Here is a 21,853-nt window from a genome sequence, read left to right on the forward strand (position 1 = left end):
CAGGCCAAAGAATGGGTACAGATCATAGGCACTAAGAGCAACCCCAGGGTAGTTTGTTCATACTCAAGTTTTAAATATTATTTACTTCTTATAAAACAGATAAATAGTCTTCAACCATTAATATATCAGTAAAGCATCTGGTACTAGTTAGCAGGACTGATTCGGCCTTTTATATGCCAGATCCCATGTTTAAATGCATTACACTTTATTCTGATAGGGGACAACTGCCCACATTTAACATATTAATAACACCTCTCACTGTTTCAACCTCTTCCTTTATAGTACCAAAACAGTATGACCAATGCAGTGCCTCCTATTAGTAAGGCAGAAGCACTGTTTAAGGAAGGACTTGATACAGGCTTTGTTTACACTACAAAGATTTGTTGTCAAAAACGTGCCTTTTGGTGACAAAATAGTGAGAGCATACACACAGCAATAGGACTTTTGTTGGGAAAACTGCCCCAGTCTTGGTGACAAAACACTTCCGTTCCTACAAGAGACATTGTTTCTTTTCTTCTCCCTTTATTGTTGACAAAGAACCCATGTTTGCTTTGTTGACAGAACTGGCTTGTGTCAGTATCCCATAGTGTCTGACCTGATTACTCTGCTCAGCTTTGATTTAGCTGCCCTGCAACCATGTGCCCCTTAACTCCAAGAAGTGTCTGACAGCTGAGTTAGGTGCTCTGTTTGGGGAACAATCTAAGAGCAAATCATTGGACTGCTCCTGTTCTGCCCTGCATTGGGAACACAGTAGCAGTAAGACTGCTGTTATAGGAAGAGGACAGATTGTTGTGCTGTTTTGGCATTCCTCAGCAGGGAGAGCTCACAGAGCTACTCATGATGCTGCTCCCGGCAGCTGAAGAGGTTAGGGGAGAACTTAGAAGGAATCCCAAGATACACAGGGATCAGCTCTGCCTTCCCACAACACGGCACGGTGGGCTACATACCCACAGTTCATGGTTATATTGTCGATGATGGTACCCCTGGTATGGACACGATATGTCGACAGGGGGAGCAAGTGTCAACACACTCTGGTGATTTTACTTTTGTCGACTTTTGGGTGTCGACATCAGTTTTGTTGACAAAACCTGGCAGTGTAGACATACACTTAATGTGGTACAAGCCAGGAGCCTAATAATAAAAATGAGCTGGGAACCAGTATTTGTAATTAATTGTATTTACCTTATAACTGAAAGAAATAATCCTGGGCTGTGTCTACATTGGCATCCCTTTCCGGAAAAGGGATGCTAATGAGACACTTCGGAATTGCAAATCCACGGGGGATTTAAATATTCCCTGTGGATTTGCAATTTCGAAGTGTCTCATTAGCATCCCTTTTCCGGAAAGGGATGCCAATGTAGACACAGCCCTGGAGGTTTAAAAAAATCAAATAAAAAAGATTAATATGTTCCCACAAACCACATATCAAATTAGCAATATTCCCTCAACCCACACACATTACTTCAACGTTCTAACAAATACCATATCCATGGCCCTTCCTCCACAGAAGCCTGGATGTAAATATAGTCATTGCCTCATGTCCTGAAGATCAATATGTTTATGCTTTTGTGCCAAGTGGGCTGCAATTCAAAGCACTGATGGCCACAACTGGTTTGAAAGTCTTGCTGGGAAATGGGAGGATTAAATTCTGGCCCCACCCCTCCCATGCATCCCACGGGTTCCCTCCCCTTTACCGTCTTATAACTGTCACCTTCAATAAATGCCTGCAATAATATAAACTGACAACAGAAGTTCAGATGTCCATATGTGACACTTTAATGGCAAATGCATTAGCAGTAATTGTCGAGAACTTTGGCCCCAACTGGTGGCCAGGGTTAGCAATGTCATGCGAAGACAAAAGATTTGTCACCTTACCGCTTTCTGGATCTAAAAAAAATTTATTGTTCCCAGGCCCAAACAGCGAATACCGAATTTCACCACTGGACCCGATGTCTGCATCCTTGGCGCTGATCTTGAGGATGACTTTGTTTGATGGAATGTCCTCAGGAAATAATGCTGTGTATGCAAACTAGGGACAAAAGCAGAAAACATAGAGCATGCAATAGCAGCAGTTTATGTTATCCTTGCGCAAACATTATTTTACCAGGTTACTGTCTATGGTGCATGCACTTACAAGTACCTTCAACATTTTTATATAAAATAAAACTTTTCTTAAGGAACTTTAACGCAGTTGTATAACATCTTAAGCTTTTAAGTATCAAAACAACAACAAAAATTAAAAACATGAATAGGACTGCAAAGGTGGTAGGAATAAAATGGCAGACACACCTTATACGCTGTTTCCCTGACTTTTTCTTAAACTCTCCCCTCATTTCACTACTATCGCAGCACAACATCATCCTTGAATGTGGGAGCACAAGAACAAGACACTGGTATTTTACCACAGTATCGTCTATGCTCAGAGTAGGTTTAGACATCATGGTAGTTAAAATTCTGGTGGCTAAGCTCACTGCACTATAAGAAAACTACCAAAGTGGTGAAGGATTAGCTTCACTTCCTCCACAGCTGTGTTCTCTAAAATACTATCCTTTCGCCTGCTTTAGAGGAGCTATCTACTCCCACCATCATCTCCCAAACCACTCGAAGCCACTGAACTAAGAGCTTACCATGAATGAAGCTAAGAAATTAAGAGATATGAAACTGGAAATCAATGGCAATAATAGTGAACTCTATAGGAATACTGTATGTTCAATAAAATAACATTTGCTGACTAACCTGATCACAGACAGGACTATTATCATTAACATCAGTGACTATCACTTCCACAGCAGCTTGAGTTACAAAGAGACCATCAGTAGCTGTGATGTTCAGAAAATAAAAGTCTTGTTCTTCCCGATCTAGTGGTCTCTTCACATAAACCTTCCATTCATTCTGAACCAATCCCAAGGCAAATTTCCCTTTGGGATTCCCTCCTACAAAGAAGCAAGCAACAAAACAATGGTTTATGGAGGCTTTTCAGAGCTTTGCACTCATTCGAACATAAATATAGATGCAGATTAAAGGTGCCACAAGTAAGCAACTATCATTTTTTCCTCATACAATGATAACTGCTTTCAAACCAGCAAACTTGGAAATCTGTAATAAGATTATGCTCCCAGGCATTTGTGGTCCCTTGTATGAAAGTACAACCATAATATTAAACGAGAACAAAATCTTCTTTAATGCTCTTTAAGAACAATCAAATTCAAACTGTGAACAATCAATAGTCTTCTCAGGATGGTACAATTGTCTTTCTACTTAGTCTCAAGAGAGGATGTAATACACGTTTGCTCTTGTTACCAAGACAATTTCATTAGCTGTTGATTATGCAATCAAGGAATGGCAGTAGGTTCTATTAAGGAATCCTGTAATGAACGCTTTATCATACAGCTGTGCTGAGCTTATACTCATTAGGATTCTAGTTTAAAAAAAGTTTACATGACACAGGAAGACACATTAGTATTAAATAGCCCTAACAAGGGGTCATTTAAGGAGTAGTTCAAAGATAAGCATTGCAATTAGATCAAATTTATCAGGGAGTGAAAGCCAGCTAGGAGTGCAGGAGATGAAGCAGAACAGATTTTTATTATGCTGAAATACTGACACCAAACCTGGCAATATTACTTTTCCACATCATTAAATTGCATGGAGACAAAAGCAGCTTGTAGAAAGAACGACTTGCCCCCATGATCCTCAGAGAGGAGAATAATGTCATTTCACACACTGAGGATACAAGGAATTAAAAGTGATGTGAAAAGGGGCACAGTTCTTTGTCAATAACATTTCTAATGGTTACTCACACCTGAATTTGAAAAAGTATACTCCCCCAACTCTTCTATAAGACAATCACTGTCAAATTATCTTCCTTTCTTATAGCCTGTTCTCCAATTTTTGCCTTTATGTTGTCACATTAAATTGGAAATTTTTTCAGGTCAGGTTATTGTGACCTCCTATTTGTGCATACAGCTCCTAAAACATGTCTGGTCTGTAAAACTAGATGTATGTATTTACCACATTCAGGCAGAATGGCATCTGTTTATAATGAACTCAGACACTGCATGAATTCAATGAGGAGATGGAAAAGCCCCACATTGTTTCAATGAATAAGTTATAACTCAGGCTATACTGCTATTTAAGCTTTTTCCACTAAGCTAAGTTTGATACTATTCTTCTTCTTGTTTTAAACCTTTGCAATCTCCCCTTTAAGAGAAGAAGAAGAAGAAAAACCCAACAACAACAAAAAACCATAAGTGGGAGAGGAGTAGGGTCCGATGAGATAGGCCTTACTTCTTTGTGATGTACAAAAGCAGCCAAATGGTGATTTTCATGATTTTTTTTTCTCCTTAGAAATATCAAGAATATAAAGTCTGATATTCCTTGGCTTTGCTGGAGGGCTCACTCAGTATTTTAGATGTGTGCTGTGAGATCTCTTGGTCCCGAATGGAAAAGATAAATTTTTAATCTTTTTTTCCAACTATTTATGTTTAGTATTTGAGTAAATGGGTATTAACAAAAACAAAGAGCAAGTTATAAAAGTTATGAAATTTAAAAAATCTCCCCCGTGCTCATGCCAGTTCCCCATGAAGTCTTTCAGGGGCCTGGTCTACACTAGGAAATTAGGTTGGTATAACTACATCACTCAGGGATGCTCTGAGTGACACACTTAATCTGACCTAAACCCCAGAATAGAGAGTGGTAGGTCGACAGCAGAATTCTCTTGCTGCCCTAGCTATTATCTCTTGGGGAGGAGATATACCTACGCTGACAAGTTTTCCTGTCTGCGCAGGCGGCATCTTCACTGAAGTACTACAGCAGCACAGCATTATAAGTGTAGATAGGCCCCAGGGAAAAGAGGGCAGATGAGACACATTTCTGAACATAAAACCAAACAGAAATGCTCAATACATATGTTCAGCTTTGTGGGCTCATCTAGACTATATGGAAGATTCGAAAGAGGATATCCAAATTCCACGGGAATTTGCATATCTTCTTCTGATCTCACTTTCGAAAGTGGAGCTTCTAAAGTGAAAGTAATCAAGACACTTTTTTTTTCTGCAACCCCCTTTTTTGAAAAGCCGCTTTTCCTCAAAAAATTAGGTTTACACGGCTTTTCGAAAAGGGGGGGATTGCCAAAAAAACCCACGTCTTGATTGCTTTTGAAAGTGAGATCGGAAGAAGATATGCAAATTCCGTAGGAATTCCTGTTTCGAATCTTCAGCATAGTCTAGATGAGCCCTCATGTGTGTATATCAATCATCAGACTATGAGGGCACACACTCAGTCCCCACTGCCTTTATGCTTTAAATATTAATGACTTAGATACTCAAACTTTTGTAAATTGTCCTATTTCCATTACAATTAATGGAGTGACATCTGGCCCTCAGTCTTTATTAGTTATACAACTCTATTTGTATTATTTGATTAGAGAAATAACTTTGTGGCTCAGCTTATTGATCAATTACATATCTTTAAAACCATTAGAATGTGTGCATTCATATTAAAATATAAAATCAGCATATCAAACCTTGAGCCATTTTCTGTTGATAGTGAACCATTGGTGACAGGCTCTAATCCTGCAAGACCTTCAACTTCCAGTGACTTCTGTGAAAGTACAGGTCTCTCACAGATCTCCCATGCTGAATCAGGCCTTTATTGAAGAAGTGTTGTGACAAATACAGTAATGGAGTTCCCCAAAAGAGAGTCCATTGTATTTCATTATGCGACATGGGCTGCATGCATCCAAAGTCTAGGCAAGTCACTGAAAGTCTGTCCACTCATTTTACTGAACTATGAAGAACATCCTAATCGGGCTGCCAAGAAAGGCAGGCACATGCAGATTAACGTTAAAATAGCCCCATTTAAGTACCGCATCCAGATAAAGAAGCATATTTTTTCTCCACAGCTAGTTGTGAACCAGCCAGAGCAAGAGTTCTGTTTAATATAACAAAACAGCCTTAAGTATATGTGTTTAACTTCATGGTGGCATCCAATGCTTTTCTGCACTATACATGTACTTTGGTTAAAGAAAATGATTAACAAGCTTCAGTTAATAGGAAGCTGTATCCCCAATTCATGTATGTCCAATTACTAAGTGAAGAGGAGAGATAAAATCTTTAATCGGTTGGGTGGCTGGTACTACTATAGTCATTACCACTGTGTTGTTCATGAAATAGCTTTTATATCATGCCCTGAGAATTATGGGAGCATGTATAACATTTTTGGGTCTTTAAGAGCCCACATTTTTCCCTAATGCTGTTAGAAGATTCATCTGAATGACCAAGAAACCTTAGTGATAAACAAAAAACATGTGAATCAAAGAGTTGATTCATACATCTCTTCCTTTTTTGTTATCATTATCCTTCCTTTCTCCATGGCTCAGCACTGGCACTACATTTTGCTGATGAAAGACTGAAGGCATATGATAAAGTGTTACAGAAATAATGAGATGTAAACAGTAAAATACTGTCAGGGAAATATTCTCAAAAGGAAAGGGAAAAAAAAGCTGTGGATCAGGGAACCATTTTCTAGCACTGATATGTATGCCCTGCTGCAGATCTCATTCTGCAATGATTAATTAATTTTTTCACTAACATATTTAAGCAGGTTCTCTGTCCTAAGGGCGTTCTAATTAATTAGTTTTTCACTATGAATAATATAGAATTTTTAAATGGAAACCTCCTGACTACAAGTATTAATGTATTCTTTAAAATCTGTTGGCAGTTTTCTTATGTTCTGCTTTGAATGTCACAACATTGAAGTGTTTGCTACAAATAAAAGCAAATTTTTAGAATGACTGAGGCTAAAAGGATCTGCATTATCTTTCATCTTTTGTTATTTGAAGTTTGACTAATGCCCGGTTCCCTCATCCTCTAGCCAGCAAATGGTACAAAACTAACTTGGATTCAAGTTTAATGAAAGAAAAAACAGCTAGACACAATTAAATTCACAGACATTTTGATGCAAAATAAACAAACATTGATACACATCATTACTAAATCGTATCTACATAAGTTATAGCTAAAAGGCTAGCTAAAAACTAGATGTTGCCCGTATGAGTTTTCACAGTGTCTTCCCCATCCCTAGTGTAAACAGAGTGTTTTTTATTTATTTTTTTTCTTCGCATTTCATATTCATTTATTTCAAAATTTCCAGTATCTATTTGGAACTGTAGGTGCTTTATGCATATTAAAACAAATAGTGTTTATACAAAATTAAAGACAGTACACATACTTATTGAGCAGCCCAAATAATAAAGACAACCCACCAAATTCTCTATGACCTTAGCTTTTTAGGACAATATTCTTAAACCTGCCAATATAACTCCTTCCCCAAATACCTGAGCTCCCAGGGCTCCTAGAAGTTCTACCTGAATGACTCTAATGGCTGGTCTTCATTAGAGGGAAATTGATGCCATTGCAATCAGTGCAGCAGGGATCAATTTAGTAGTGGGTCTAGTGAAGACCCACTGAATCAACTGCAGAGGACTCTCTGGTTGATCCCGGAACTCCAGCTCTCCAAGAAGATTAAGGTAAGTCAATGGAAGAATTTCTCCAATGCAGTGATGACACCGGGGTAAGTCAACCTAAGCTATGCTGATGCCAGCTATATTATTCACATAGCAGGAGTAGCATAACTTTGGTCTGCCCTGGTAGTAGAGACAAGCCCTAAGGGCATGTCTACTCTTCAAGAAAACACCTGCCACTGGCCCACATTAGCTGGCATTGGCTGTGGGGCTACAGCTGAGGTGGACAAATACAGGCCTGCAAGTTGGATCCAGTCCAGCAGCACTAGCCCGTGGAGGGCCCCCACACTGCTGTATTTACCTGCACTTCTGCAGGTACAGAGGGATTACAGCTCCCATTGGCTATGGACTGCTGTTCCTGCCCAATGAGAGCTTCGTACCTGCAGAGGTGCAGGTAAATATAGCAGCAGTGACCCACCAGGGGCTAACCCTTGTGAACAGCCACCGTTTTACTGCCCACCCCAGGCTACAGAATTGCAGTAAGATGCTGAGGCTTCAGTTTGAATCCCGGCTCTGAGACTCTGCAAGGGGGAGAGGGTCCCAGAGTCAGAGCTGCAGTGGATCTCAACCTTTCTAGACTCCAGTACCTTTTTTGTCAGGAGTATGATTTGTCTTACACATCCCAGTTTCGCCTCACTTAAAAACTACTTGCTTACAAAATCAGATATAAATATACAAAAGTGTCTCAGCATACTAGTAGTGAAAAACTGCACATGTTCTCATTTTTGCTGTATAATTATAAAATAAGCCTATTGGAACATGAATACTGTACTTACATTTCAGTGTGATACTTGAGCCTGATTTTCCATTTGTGAGTCTTGTCTGAAGCCTCAGCCCCACTACTTGCAGCGGGAGCATGTAGCTTAGCTTACCAGGGTCCCCTATGACGTGGGACTTCAGGTAATTCTTCTGCTTGCTAACCCTAGTGCCAGTCTTGCACTTGTAACACCCTAAATCTATCCTGCGACCCCCCTGAGGATCACAACCTCCACCTTGAGAAATACTTATCTAGACTTGTTGAATAGCTCCTGGAAGACCTCTGTGTATCCCCAGAAGTATGTGTATCCCTGGTTGAGAACCACTGATCTACATTACACTTTTATACCCAGGCAGCCCAAGTCTTGTGAGCACTAGTCAATATGGGCAGCCAGAGATTTACCACATACTCTAGGCAGACAACCGGTCTGACATCCTCAGGGTGGCTTACCTACTTGGACAGATGATCTGTCTAGACCAGTGCCTGACCGCTGACCCTGGCCAAGGATGAACTGGTTGATGCACATGGCAGATAAGACTAATGCTGGCAGATCCACAGAAGCAACCAGAAAATGTGCCAGAGATTATAACTCTGATCTAGCAAATCACCTGAACACATGGTTAATTTGCAAATTCTGTAGTACTTCCATTGATGTCGGTGGGACAACTAAGACCTTGTCTATATTAAACCCTGCTGCTGATCTAATCTATGTAACCTCAGCTATGCAAACAGTGTGTAGCTGAAGTTGATTTACTTAGAGCAACATCTTGTGTGCGGTAAAGTCAGCGGGGACTGCTCTCCCATCGTTGCCAGCTACTTGTCTCATCCTGCTGGGGTACCAGTCTTGATTGGAGAGTGCTCGGAAATTGATTTACTGCATCTACGCAGATGCAATACATTGATGGCTGGTGGCTTGATGGCTGTAGCATTAATCCCCAGCATAGTGGAGATGAACTCTCCGATGCCTAAGGTTAAACAGTGACTTAAGTACTGTGCCGGCTCTTAACAGCCTCAAACCATATCCTATGCCATGACTACATTGGAACACAAGGGAAAGTTAAAGTAAGTCAACCAGAGGTGTGATGTCAATTGCACGTGGTGTGTGGATGCCTTCATTAAGGAGTAAAGTGGCCTTAATTTATACTACGTTAAGGCCACTTCACCTTGTATCAGGCCACCCTGCCCTCCACCTTGAAAGTGACTTCACACCTTTTAGTTGATTTGCCTTAATTTTCCTGAGTGTCCCTGAGAAGACGAGCCCTCAGATACGTAAACACTTTTACAGCACCTGCAATATATGCACTAATAAGGGCACTACCCCACAGTAAATACAGGGTTCTGTTTATTGCATGCAACTGGCCAAAACTGCTCACCCAAGAAAAATGGCAGTGCCACTTACATTGGCAGCTATCACTGCCAGGAATTTTCTGATATTTAACAGGCAGCTGTGCCTTTCATTGATATGGATCCCAGACTGTATTACAAGGACTGTCAACAAATGTACACACAGGCATCACTTCTTCCATCAGTGAAATGCAGATGGCTCTGGGTTAGAAAACTGCAGCTATTTACCAGCACACAGCAAGCTTGAAAAACAGGTTTGAACTGAAGAACTGTGTCTATGTTAAACTAGAACTGGGAGAGGTATGCTGGAGGGTGTTATTATCTATATTAGAATTTGGCCAGAACACTGAGAATAATGACTGTATTTCTGGGAAAAGTACTACAGGATCTTCAGTCATCATAAGTGGCTGGAGCTTTGATTTTATGCTTCATCTAAAAGGTGATTTCCCCCCCACACATTCTGTGTGTGTTGCATGTCCTCGGGGACAGGTATGAAAGGCTATTTGGAGTGCACCAAATGCCACTCTTGTCATTTACTTTCTTTTCCTTTTAATTCAGTGATCCATAATTGTTCCAAGTGTGTAGTGAACGGGTCAGGCGTGACTGTATTTACAGAAAAATACTCTGGGTCTCAAAATACCTTCAAGATGAGACAGTCACTGAAAAAGACCCTTAGCTAATTTGATCTCATGAAGTGCACTAGTTGAACTCATTTTGTACTTGAAGTATTAATTGAATGTTTCATTAGTGAAAATGCAAACTGTATTTTAATATTTGTTTTTTAACCAATATAATTTACATTTTTCTGGGTGATTCATTCTACAATTTCCCATATCTAAGAGGATGTCTTAAAAATGAAGATAAAGCCTTGTTGATATTATGTTCTAGCATTTGTAATGGTATCATATATACCTTTTAAACCTCTTGTTTTTTCAGTAGCAGCATTTTGAGAGAATCATGAAGGGACAGTTTTGAAACTTTTAAGTCTTGTAGGAGGAGTCCACTGTTAAAATGGTATATTTTTGTCAAATTAATGAAAGTGGATTAATACATAATGTGTCTGTATTGTGCATTAGAACAGGAGATTTAAGACTTCAGGACAATTTATGCAAATGGGAAAAATGCTTGCTAATAAGTACCTCAGTGCTCTATATTACTCCTAATTTGAACACCACTGTTTTGCTGTTCTATAACACTTTCAATGTAAGGATCTCAAAGCTTCATAAGACAATTATTAAATAAATGTCACAAAGCCTCTAGCAGGCTGGCATAATTATTCCAATTTTATAAACCAGGGACAATGAAGCAGAGAATTGAAGTGCCTTACCCAAGTTCACACAGAAAGTGTGTGGCTGAGTCAGGAAAAGGACTCCTGCCTTTCAGTTTTGTTCCTTATTTACAAAACTATCCTGCATGTCCTATCTTTATACACTTTTATATGATACTCTATTAATACACTAGTTTAGCCTTTATAGGTATGGATGAATTTACTTTCCAACCGAATAAAGACTCAAAATGAATTATTAAATCATTTGAAACCTGTGGTATTTTGAAAAAATGTGAAAATAAATCCATGGTAACTGGGATTTCACAACTGTTGTTATATCACATGCTACAGCCATTCTTTATTTGACAGCAAAAGCAGGAAAATAATTCAGATCCTCTAGCTCTGAATACACAAACTTTGTGCCACTTGTGCTAAACAAAACTTGTTATTTTTACTCATTACTTGGTAGTTGGATTGAGTCTATGATAAAGCCCTGAGCAGTTTGAATTCTATTCATTGCAGAGAGTGGTACACACCTTAATAATCAGGTCATTGCAATATATTAGCAGCTCTGGCAGGATGGGAGACAGAGAGAACCAAAACTTCACTCCCAAAAATGTACTAGAGAATACAGACAATATAGGCATGGTGAAAATAACCACAACCTATTTCCTCCTCTACCTCCTTCCATCACCCTAAAATATACATTCATCTAATTCTGTTCTGGAAAAAAAGAATGACAATAAATATAACATGATGGGAGCCAATGCTACCACACTTGGAAAAAATATTGCTAATGAAATAACCATGTTTACATCGTACTATATGTAGCAACTGCACATCAATGAGGAGCCTCCCTGCTTTGTGATACAATGCTTCTGGTAACTGGGAAAAGTGAGGCATTCCTCCCTCCCTAATTTACTGTGCACATCAATTTTTCCACAGATAGTGATTTTTTAAATTGAATTTTTAAATGAAATTTCCTATCTGGAAGGGGAAGGGTTTAATTAAAAAAAGAGCGTGTAAGGGTTTTCCTCCTGAGAATAACTGCTCTTCATTTTCCCTGGTTGATGCATTAAGTTCTGATCCTTCCCATGCTGACACATCAATCATGGTGGGATACACTTCGTTACATTGCAGCACAGCATGAAATATCAGACTGGGAAATTGGGGGCTAAGGGGAGTAAGGGGGGTGAGTGACACACACACAAATCTCTGTCTCTCTCTCTGCTTCACTAACTACTAGAAAATTCTGGTCAAATTAAGAACAATAAATCCAAGAGAACAATAAAACCAAGAGAAATACAACTGACTTGTTTGCAGGCTCACAACGGTCCTGAAATCCAGCTAAATCTTTTACGCTAACCTGTACTAAATCTCAGTTCTTCAATAATGACAGGTTTCAAGAACAAAAGCCGTTTGCAGTTTCTTACCTGTGATATGGTAGCTAACCTGCCGGTTGACCTCAGACGTGTCTTCGTCCCACGTGCTGAGAACTGCCACTACTTCCCCAGGTGGGTCACTCTCTTTTACAGATCCTCTGTATACCCCATGTTCAAAGACTGGAGCATTGTCATTTATGTCTGTCACAGTGACAGAGACCAAGGTGGTAGATGAGAGGGAGAAAGCTTCCCCCAGATCTGAAGCCACCACTGCAAAAGTAAAAGCGGGATTCTTTTCATGATCTAGGTCCTTCAATGTGCTGATCCACCCACTGTTGCTATCGATTGTGAAGGTTTCCATGACCTTGTCCAGCTCTGATTCCGCTGCAAGCGTATATGTGACTTGCCCATTTGCACCCGAGTCTGCATCAATTGCTTTAACCTGGATAAGATTAATTCCTATTGGCATCCCTTCCATTATGACAGCTTCATAGCTGGCAGCTTCAAACACAGGCTTGTTGTCATTTACATCCAACACTTTAATCTCTACATCCACAGTTAATACAATGTCCACTTTGTCTAGCTGAATGGTGGCTGCAACTTTAAAGTGAAAAGCAGGATTTGTCTCATGGTCAAGTCTCTTATCTAGCTTTATGATTCCAGTATCTTGGTCTATAATGAAAATCCCTTCCTTATTGTTTTCGGCTAGTTCACCATTAACAGTGCTATACATAGCATCCTGACTTGGTAAAATATGCAAAATGTCAAGGGTTTTTCCTATGACAGAGTCTTCTGGTATTATGAAAGAATATTGAGGTTGGGAAAAGGAAGGTAAAACAGCTTCTGGAGGTAAAACATGGATATAGACAGGAATAAGGGAATGCTTCATGGGAATGCCACCATCAACTGCTTTGACGAAGAATGACAGAACAGTGTTTTTCAACTGGTTAAAGTTACCTTTGGTGACCATCCATCCATTATCAGGATCAATTTCAAGCAGATCTGCCACTGAAACAGAAGCTTCACTATACAATGAATAGGTGATCCTTGAATTTACTCCATCATCTGGATCTAATGCTTGCACTTGGGTGACCAAATGACCTTTTCCAACATCTGCTTTGACACTTGCTCTATATTCTATTGTCATAAACTGGGGAGTATTGTCATTCTCATCCACTACAATCACTCTTACTGTGCAGAAAGTCATTCTTCCACCTCCATCAAGAGCCCTCAAAAATATACTGATATCCCCTTCCAAAGGGTTCTCTCGGTCCAATTTCTCAGTAGTTAGGATCTGTCCATTGTTATCAATGAAGAATCGATCCTTGGCAAAATCATTTATTATAGAGTAATTTATTTGGCCATATATACCAGAATCTCCATCTGTTGCTTTTACATGGATTACCTTAGTTCCAGGGGCGGCATTTTCTCTCACCTCTGACATATAAATACTCTGAGAAAACACGGGGCTATAGAGGTTAGCACCGAGGATCCGGATATGCACCTGAGCTGTGCTGGTGAATAATCCATCCGAGACAGAGACATTTAAGCTATACATTGGCTCCATCCGCTGTTTCCGATGGTTAGACAAAGTTATAATGCCACTCTTGCTGTCCATGATAAAGCTGGTTCGATCATTTCCAGACAGAATACTATACTCCAGTCTGTCAAAGTCGGAGCTGTCAGCATCAGAAGCTTGGACACAAGTCACAAAATGGCCCCGGGGGGCTAGTTCACTCACATAAGATTCGTATATTAATTGGTTAAAAACGGGTGGGTTGTCATTCATATCTGTCACATAAATGCTAACAAGAACTTCACTGCTCAGCGGTGGGAATCCATTATCAGTGGCTCTGACTTTTAAGCTGCACTGCTGTAGTAGTTCGTGATCCAACATACGGGCTGTTAGGATTAGGCCACTTGTGCTATCTATGTGAAAATAATCAGTGCTGTTAAAGGAATCCTGGACAATCTGGTACTGTATAATTTTATTATTTTCAGAATCTGCATCGGCAGCAACAACCTGCAACACAGGAGTCCCAATCAAAGATGCTTCAGATAAGGTGGCATTATAGGTTGAGTGATCGAAAACGGGAGGATTATCATTTACATCATTAATTATTAAGTCCACAGTGACCTCGGCCCGAGCACCAGTGAGAGCATCACTGGCACGTACTGTCAGCTTAAAAACAGAATTTACTTCGTAGTCCAATGGGCTGATGACACTCAGAACACCAGTATCAAACTCAATGTTAAACTGGTTGTAGGGATCTCCATCAACAATAATATAAATGATACCCTGGCCCTCTGGGCTGGTTGCATTTATGCTAAGAATTGGGGTGTGCATCTCTACGTCTTCATTTACTGAAGCTGTATAGAAGGGTTTATCAAATACAGGCATTGCTTTATTAACGATAGTGATAGGCAGTTCTACTGAAGCAGACAGGGACGGATTACCACCATCTTTTGCAAGGATGATAACTAAATATTCTATATTAGATAAATCAGAGTTGAAGGCTTCTCTTAAAGTGACACTCCCAGTCTGCCTGTCAATTTCAAAATGCCCGTAGTCTTCTTTCAGCAGATAGGAGACTTCACCATTTGCACCTTTGTCTTTATCAATGGCTGTCACTCGATATATTAGGGCACCAGGCTCAGCATCAACTTGTACAGCAGCATAGTAAGGTAGCCCTACAAACACTGGAGCATTGTCATTGATGTCCTCAATGTTAACTCTGACAACCACCCTGGCCACACGCAGATGATCTAGTTCACGACTTGCCTCAACAACCAGTTCATACAGCTCTTGCTTTTCTCTGTCAAAGGGGATGCCGGTTGTTTCAATAAGTCCCGAGGTGGATTTGATCTTGAACTTGTTCCCCGGGTTTAATATACCATATTTCAAAGGCTCATTGAGACGGTTTCCAACTGCATTCACCACGGCTACCTTTGTGATATTAGTGCTGTTCTCTGAGATAGAAGTGGAGTAAAAACTTTGTGTGAAATGTAGCCCACTATCCATGGCCTCTTTTACCATTATGGTCACCACAGCAGTGCTATAAAATTTCCCATCAGACACTCTTACTGTAAGCATATAATGATCTTTGGAAAGAGTATTATTTTTTATAGTGAGTACTCCAGTATTTGAATCAATCAAAAAATGATCTACATTGCCTTCAATCAGACTGTACATTAGTTCAGGGGGAACCCCTGAATCCGGGTCTGTAGCCTTGACTTTAAGAACCTCTACACCAAAATAGGTGGGCAGAAGCAAAACTGTCTCAAACACAGCTTGACTAAAGACAGGAGGATTGTCATTGATGTCAGTTACTTCAATGGTAACTTCAACTGGACTCTCTGCTGTGAGCTGTGGATTTCCGCTATCCCTAACATGCACGTGGAAATGGAAGTGGGCGATGGTTTCATGGTCTAAATTGGAAATTGTTCTGATTGCACCAGTGCTGGAATCTACAGTGAAATAGTTCTTAGCAGTAGATTCCACAATCTGATAGACCAACAAAGCATTCTGGTTACTGTCGGCATCCGTGGCTCTTATCACCAGTGGGTTGTTAGCTGAGTTCCGAACAATGCTGTTTAGAGGAGCAGCTTCGCTTATGCTGCCTGAGTATTGTGAGAAGAGAAAAACTGGCAGGTTATCATTTTCATCAACAATCTGAATGTTGACAGTGGCATTTGATGCCATGCCGGCCATGTTAGTTGCTTGAACGATGAGCTGGTAAGAGGAAGTGCGTTCGTAATCAAGTGCCTTTTGACTGGTGATGACTCCAGAATACGGGTTTATAGTAAAGGCTCCATCCACATTCCCATCCTTGACCTCATAAACCAGTGTAGACTGACTGATCGCAGAAATCAAAATGACTGAGGTTCCAATATCAACATTTTCATTAACTTCTGCCTGGTATTCCTTGTGTGCGAACTTGGGATGGGAATTATCAGACATGGTCACAGAAATGCGTACGATTGCTGTTGCAGACAGTGGTGGTGAACCCTGATCAGTTACTTTGACTGATAAAACAAACTGTCCCATTGTCGTCAAGTCTGGCTCCTTCAATACTGTGATGATGCCTAAAACTGGTTCAATCTTGAATGTGTTTCCAGTGTTCCCTAAAACAAATGTTGAAAGCTATGTTAGAAGTGAAATCTTGAAAATACTAAAAATCATATATTATAATAAAACTAATCTATGATTCCACCACTTTGTTCCACAAATAATTATTGGTAATACGATATAGAATTAAAAAAAAACATGTGCGTAAATCTGGGCTCCTAAAGCCATATTTAGATACTCATATAAGTGACCTGATTTTCATGAATGCTGCGCATCCTGCAACTTTCACTTACAGGCAGTCCCCGGGTTACATACAAGATAGGGACTATAGGTTTGTTCTTAAGTTGAATTTGTACGTAACTCAGAACTGGCTCCAGATTCAGCCACTGCTGCTGAAACTGACCAGGGGCTGACTACAGGAAGCCCGAGGCAGAGTTGCTCTGCCCCCAGCTTCCTGGAATCAGCCACTGATCAGTTTCAACAGCGGCTGAATCTGGGGCCTGGGACAAAACAGCTGGGGCGCTGCCGGGTAGGTCCCCCTAATATCAACCCAGCAGCACCCCAGCTGCTCTACCCCAGGCGTCCACAACAAAAGCCTGGTCTGCTGGGGGGGAGCACACTAGCTGCGCCCCCCCCCCCAGCAGACCAGGGACACCCCGAGCAGACCAGGGACACCCGGAGCAAAGCCTTGGAGGCGCGGGACTCCGCCGCCTCTGCAGCTTTGCTTGGGGTGTTCCTGGTCTGCTGGGGACCCCCCCAGCAGACCAGGGACACCCGGAGCAGCTTTTCTCGCCCTGGAGGACGCGGTGGCGGGACCACTGCGCATCTGGGTGGTCCCGCCAGCCGCGAGTTCCGGGGTGAGAAAAGCCCCCTTCGTAAGTGCGGATCTGACATAAGTCGGAGCCGCGTAACTCGGGGACTGCCTGTACTTCTGAAAATTGAACCACTTACTCAGGTGCCTAAATATAGCTCTAAGAGCCCCTTTTTGAAAATCTTCATCTATAGATGTATTGATTAAAACCAAATCTTCTTCTCTGATTTTAAAGATTTAAAATAATCATAATAGTTATTGCAGGCATTCAATATTTCTGAAATTCACACTATTTCTTAGGTAGCACATTAGTTTAAAAACCTAACTTTAAGATCCCAGGTTTGAAAATCTGGGCAGTGTCCTGTATGCAAAAGTAAAATTCCACAAAATTATGGAATTAGACTGTCCAATATTTGCATACCTGAGACACAGAAAAAGGATCAAAGACTAATAAGCCAATTCCTTGATAAAAGGATAACAAGTCATGCTCTGAAATAAAGAGTCTATTAAGCAACTATCATGAAGATTATTGCAGCTCAATGCTACAAAGTGTTACTATAGAATTTAGAAAATGTACAAGGAACAAAAATATATAAAATAGAGAAAAATATTTTGTGGCAGAGAGGTTTATTATTTGATCTCTGGTGAAAAGAGATAGTAATAAGATTTTTTAGAAAATGTATTGAGATCAGTGTTAGAATGTGAATACAGAGAGGTCACTGACTAAACAAAAGAGAAAATAATGTGTTTGGATCAGAGTGTTTTTTTAAACTAATATGTGATATACTCTGAGACTGTTCTTCTGGAAACAGATGCAAAACTTAAAGGTCTGTCCCAGTTTTTACCTGTTATTACAGGCTACCTCTATTAGGCTATTTTTGTGAGTGTGTGGCATCTTATGTAGTTGCTTAAGTTGCATGTGTATATGTGTGCGCACTCACAAATATAAGCTGTTAGCTCCTTCTTCTCATTTTCATTCCAAAGCCAAAAAGACAATATTTATATACAATTCTGATCTTTATTTTCAACCTATTCTTTCTGTCATAGTAGATTATCATTGAAACTACTGTTGTGATCTTTTTGCCATAGAGAAGAGCCCATGACCCATGGGAGAACATTTCTCATACACTACTGCATGGAATCCATTGGTCAACAGAGTTGCATAGAGAGCAACATCTGTGGAAAATTCCAGCTTGGGAACAAACTATGTGGCTACCGCAAAAGTAAATAAAACCAGATTCTCTCAAAGCTGTAACTGACTGCTAAGACTACCAGTACTGAGGCATGGAGGCTAGTACAAACATCAGTGCTCAGTATGATAGTGGCTTCTTCCAGACAGATATAACTTAAACTCACACCCATGGGAGCTACAGCGGGTTAAGGGGATGTGCTCGCTAAACCAAACTTTGTACTATTCACTGAGGTCAGGTTTACATTAGAGCCAGCAGCCTGGCTTTAGGTACCCAACTCCAGCTATGTAGAATACGTAACTGGAGTTGACTTACCTTCAGCCAAACTTAGTGACATCACCACAGTAGGAGGCCAACGGAAGCAAATGTTCCCGCCATCTTTCCTTACTCCTCACAAGAGCAGGAGTGGTAGAGGCTGAGGAGGGAGCTCTCCGCGTTTGATTTAGAGAGTATTAACTAGACTCACTAAATCAAACTCTGGAAGACCGATTGTGGCAGTGTTCATCTTCCATGGAGTGAGGATGTGGCCTGAAAAGCCAGGGTTACAGATTCCCATGAGGATGAGCACACTGATGACACTGAAACCATGCCTTCACTCCCCAGAAGACTGATGCTACATTTTCTACTATGTGTATTGGGATAGTACCTAGACGCCAACCAGACTGGGGTCCCATTGTGCTAAGTGTTGTACAAGTATACAATAAATAACAGTCTCTCATCCAAAGAGCTCCCAATCTCACAGACAAGATCAAGACAAATGAGTGGGTTATGGGACAGATGGGTTAATAAAAATAGAAGTAAAAATAGAAGGATGTGTGTAATTCTTGACCAGTTTGCTCTACCCACTTTAATAAAGCAACAGACCAATCTCAAGCCCTCACTCCATCCCCCTTCCTCCTTTGAAATCCCAATGAGTGACTCATGAAGGAAGAGCATGGGAGGAGTAGATGGCTCAGGTTATGGAACAAGGAGTCCTTTATCACTCAGTTGGCATCTGTGTCAGGTAGAATTTCAGGTCTGGTGACCTTGAACAGTGTTTTGTTCACCTTTGATCCCGCTAATGGAACAGGAGTCACTGGTTCTGTTGCTACCCCTGCTACTTACACTGGGCAAGTCTCTTTTCCCTTGCCTCACTCATTCTTTCTCTATCTTGACTATTCAAACACCTATTTAACAGCACAGTGATAGAGAGCTGGGTGCCCTCTCTCCCTGGGGTGATCCATTACGCAGAGGTTGAGGCATACTGGTGTGACAGTGTGGGTAAACTTGCAATGCAGCTGCCTTTATTATGTTTGTTCTGTGATAAGCAGGACTTATTTCTCCAGGGTTATTAATCTAGTGCCATTCCCAAGGGCTACCATAAATAAAAAATGTTCCATCTATTTCTCTCAAAGAGGCAAATGCAGAACAGTGTTATACTCTATGCAGAACTGTATTTTTCCATCACACTACATCTGAACTTAACGCTCTGTTGCATTTATTTGTGTGGCTGATAAGAGCACTGCCGAATTATCCATGCATAGAGCCAGATGTTCTGGCAAGGAGATGAAATTAAATCAGACAAAAAGAGCCACGGCTCTCTGTCCATAGAGCTTGAGATGAGGTCCTTCCCCAGAGAGTAAGTTGTCTGATACTCTGCTGGAGCTGCTCATCTCATCACTGGCTGACTATGCTGGAAGATGTTTACAAGAAGGACAGAGGAGACAAAACCAGTAGAGAGGCGGTATGAACCAATGGATAGAGTACCAGATTGGAACTCAGGACACGTGGCTTCTATTCCCACCCTGTCACTTACCATGGGCTAGTCACATCACCTCTCTGGGCTTCTGCTTTCACCATTTATCTGTCATGTCTATTTAGATCATAAGCTCAGATAGTTGAAGGGCAGAAGGGATCATCTTGTCTGACTTCCTGCATATGACAGGAACATCAACATCACCCAGGACCTGCACACCAAACCCAGCAACCAAATAACAACCCACGTATTACAGTCCATGGGAGACTAGACTTTTATGTGCCACAAACAGAGAACAGGAAAAGAATAAGGTACCCAAGACCCCTGCAATGGCAGGGAAATGACTGAGATACCCAGATCATCCTGGCAAGTGACTTATATGCTGCAGAGGAAAGCAAAAAATCCCACAAGGTCCCTGACTATCTGATATGAAAGAAAATTCCTTTCCCAATTTCCACAAGAATGGGAAAATTCCTTTCCCATTCCACAAGAAGCAATGGGCTTAAACTGCAGCAAGGGAGGTTTAGGTTGGACATTAGGAAAAAGTTCCTAACTGTCAGGGTAGTCAAACACTGGAATAAATTGCCCAGGGAGGTTGTGGAATCTCCAACTCTGGAGATATTTAAGAGTAGGTTAGATAAATGTCTATCAGGGATGGTCTAGACAGTATTTGGTCCTGCCATGGGGGCAGGGGACTGGACTCAATGACCTCTCGAGGTCTCTTCCAGTCCTAGTATTCTATGATTCTATGATTCAATGCCACATATTGTGATCACTGAGCATGTGAGCAAGAACCAGCCAACCAAGCACCTGAGTGAGAAAATACTTGGTGCCATCTTAGAGCAAATAGCCCTCCCTGGCCAATGTCCTACCTCCAGCCATGGCTGTCCATGATGCTCCAGAGGAAAGACATTTAAAAAAAAACCGAATATTCGGGGCGGGGGAAATCTGTTTCTGACCCTGCAAGGACTGGAAGGAATGCTGAAGCATGAGTTTTTAGGAACATTAAGAGAAACAGGAAGTAAGCCCAAGGAGCTCTGCCCTCCACCATCACACACAACCCCATCGCACAGGGCAGGGACTGTTTCTATGCAGCTGAACCCTGCCTTGTGCAATGTGCCTGATCTAAGCTGGGACCTGTAGAGAATAGAATAGAATCGAATCGAATCATAGAACACTAGAACTGGAAGAGACCTCAAGAGATCATTGAGTCCAGTCCCCTGCCCTTAAGGCAGGACCAAGCACCGTCTAGACCATCCCTGATAGATGTCTATGTAACCTGCTCTTAAATATCTCCAGATGGAGATTCCACAACCTCTCTAAGCAATTTATTCCAATGTTTAACCCCCCTGACAAGAAGTTTTTCCTAATGTCCAACCTAAACCTCCCTTGCTACAGTTTAAGCCCATTGCTTCTTGTCCTATCATCAGAGGCCAAGGAGAACAATTTTTCTCCCTCCTCCTTGTGACACCCTTTTAGATACTTGAAAAAATGTGATATAAATAATAAACACACATTCTGAATACATACCTAAATAATATATATGATTACTGAGACTGTCAGCTTTACAGATCTGTATTTAACTGTTTTCTGTATTGAACAGCTTATGACATTATCTTCTTAGTGGCTTTAGTTCCTGTCATTCTTACAAAACCTCCAGAGTAGAGAGGGGTGAACGAGAATGGGGATCCCTTAGGGTGTGTCAACATGAGAAAGTTGCTCGGTTCAATGTACAGTATGTAGTGCATAGAGCTGTGCAGGCGCTCTTATTTGGAT

At 41.0% G+C, this 21,853-nt stretch overlaps 1 protein-coding gene across 8 annotated transcripts in view; it reads right to left on the bottom strand.

The window, feature by feature from the left end:
* FAT3 (FAT atypical cadherin 3) overlaps window positions 1–21,853 on the bottom strand; it is a 640,498-nt gene that overhangs the window by 120,741 nt on the left and 497,904 nt on the right. For all 8 annotated transcript variants that reach the window (XM_025188675.3, XM_075919378.2, XM_075919376.2 and 5 more), the window contains 3 exons: window positions 12,324–16,397; window positions 2,737–2,933; window positions 1,876–2,029 (listed from right to left, as the gene is read on the bottom strand). In XM_025188675.3, the coding sequence (XP_025044460.3) occupies window positions 1,876–2,029; window positions 2,737–2,933; window positions 12,324–16,397 (4,425 nt within the window). The remainder of the gene's footprint in view (window positions 1–1,875; window positions 2,030–2,736; window positions 2,934–12,323; window positions 16,398–21,853) is intronic.

The sequence above is a fragment of the Pelodiscus sinensis genome, chromosome 1, assembly GCF_052426305.1.
Source record: "Pelodiscus sinensis isolate ZL-2025 chromosome 1, ASM5242630v1, whole genome shotgun sequence".
Classification (NCBI taxonomy): domain Eukaryota; kingdom Metazoa; phylum Chordata; order Testudines; family Trionychidae; genus Pelodiscus; species Pelodiscus sinensis.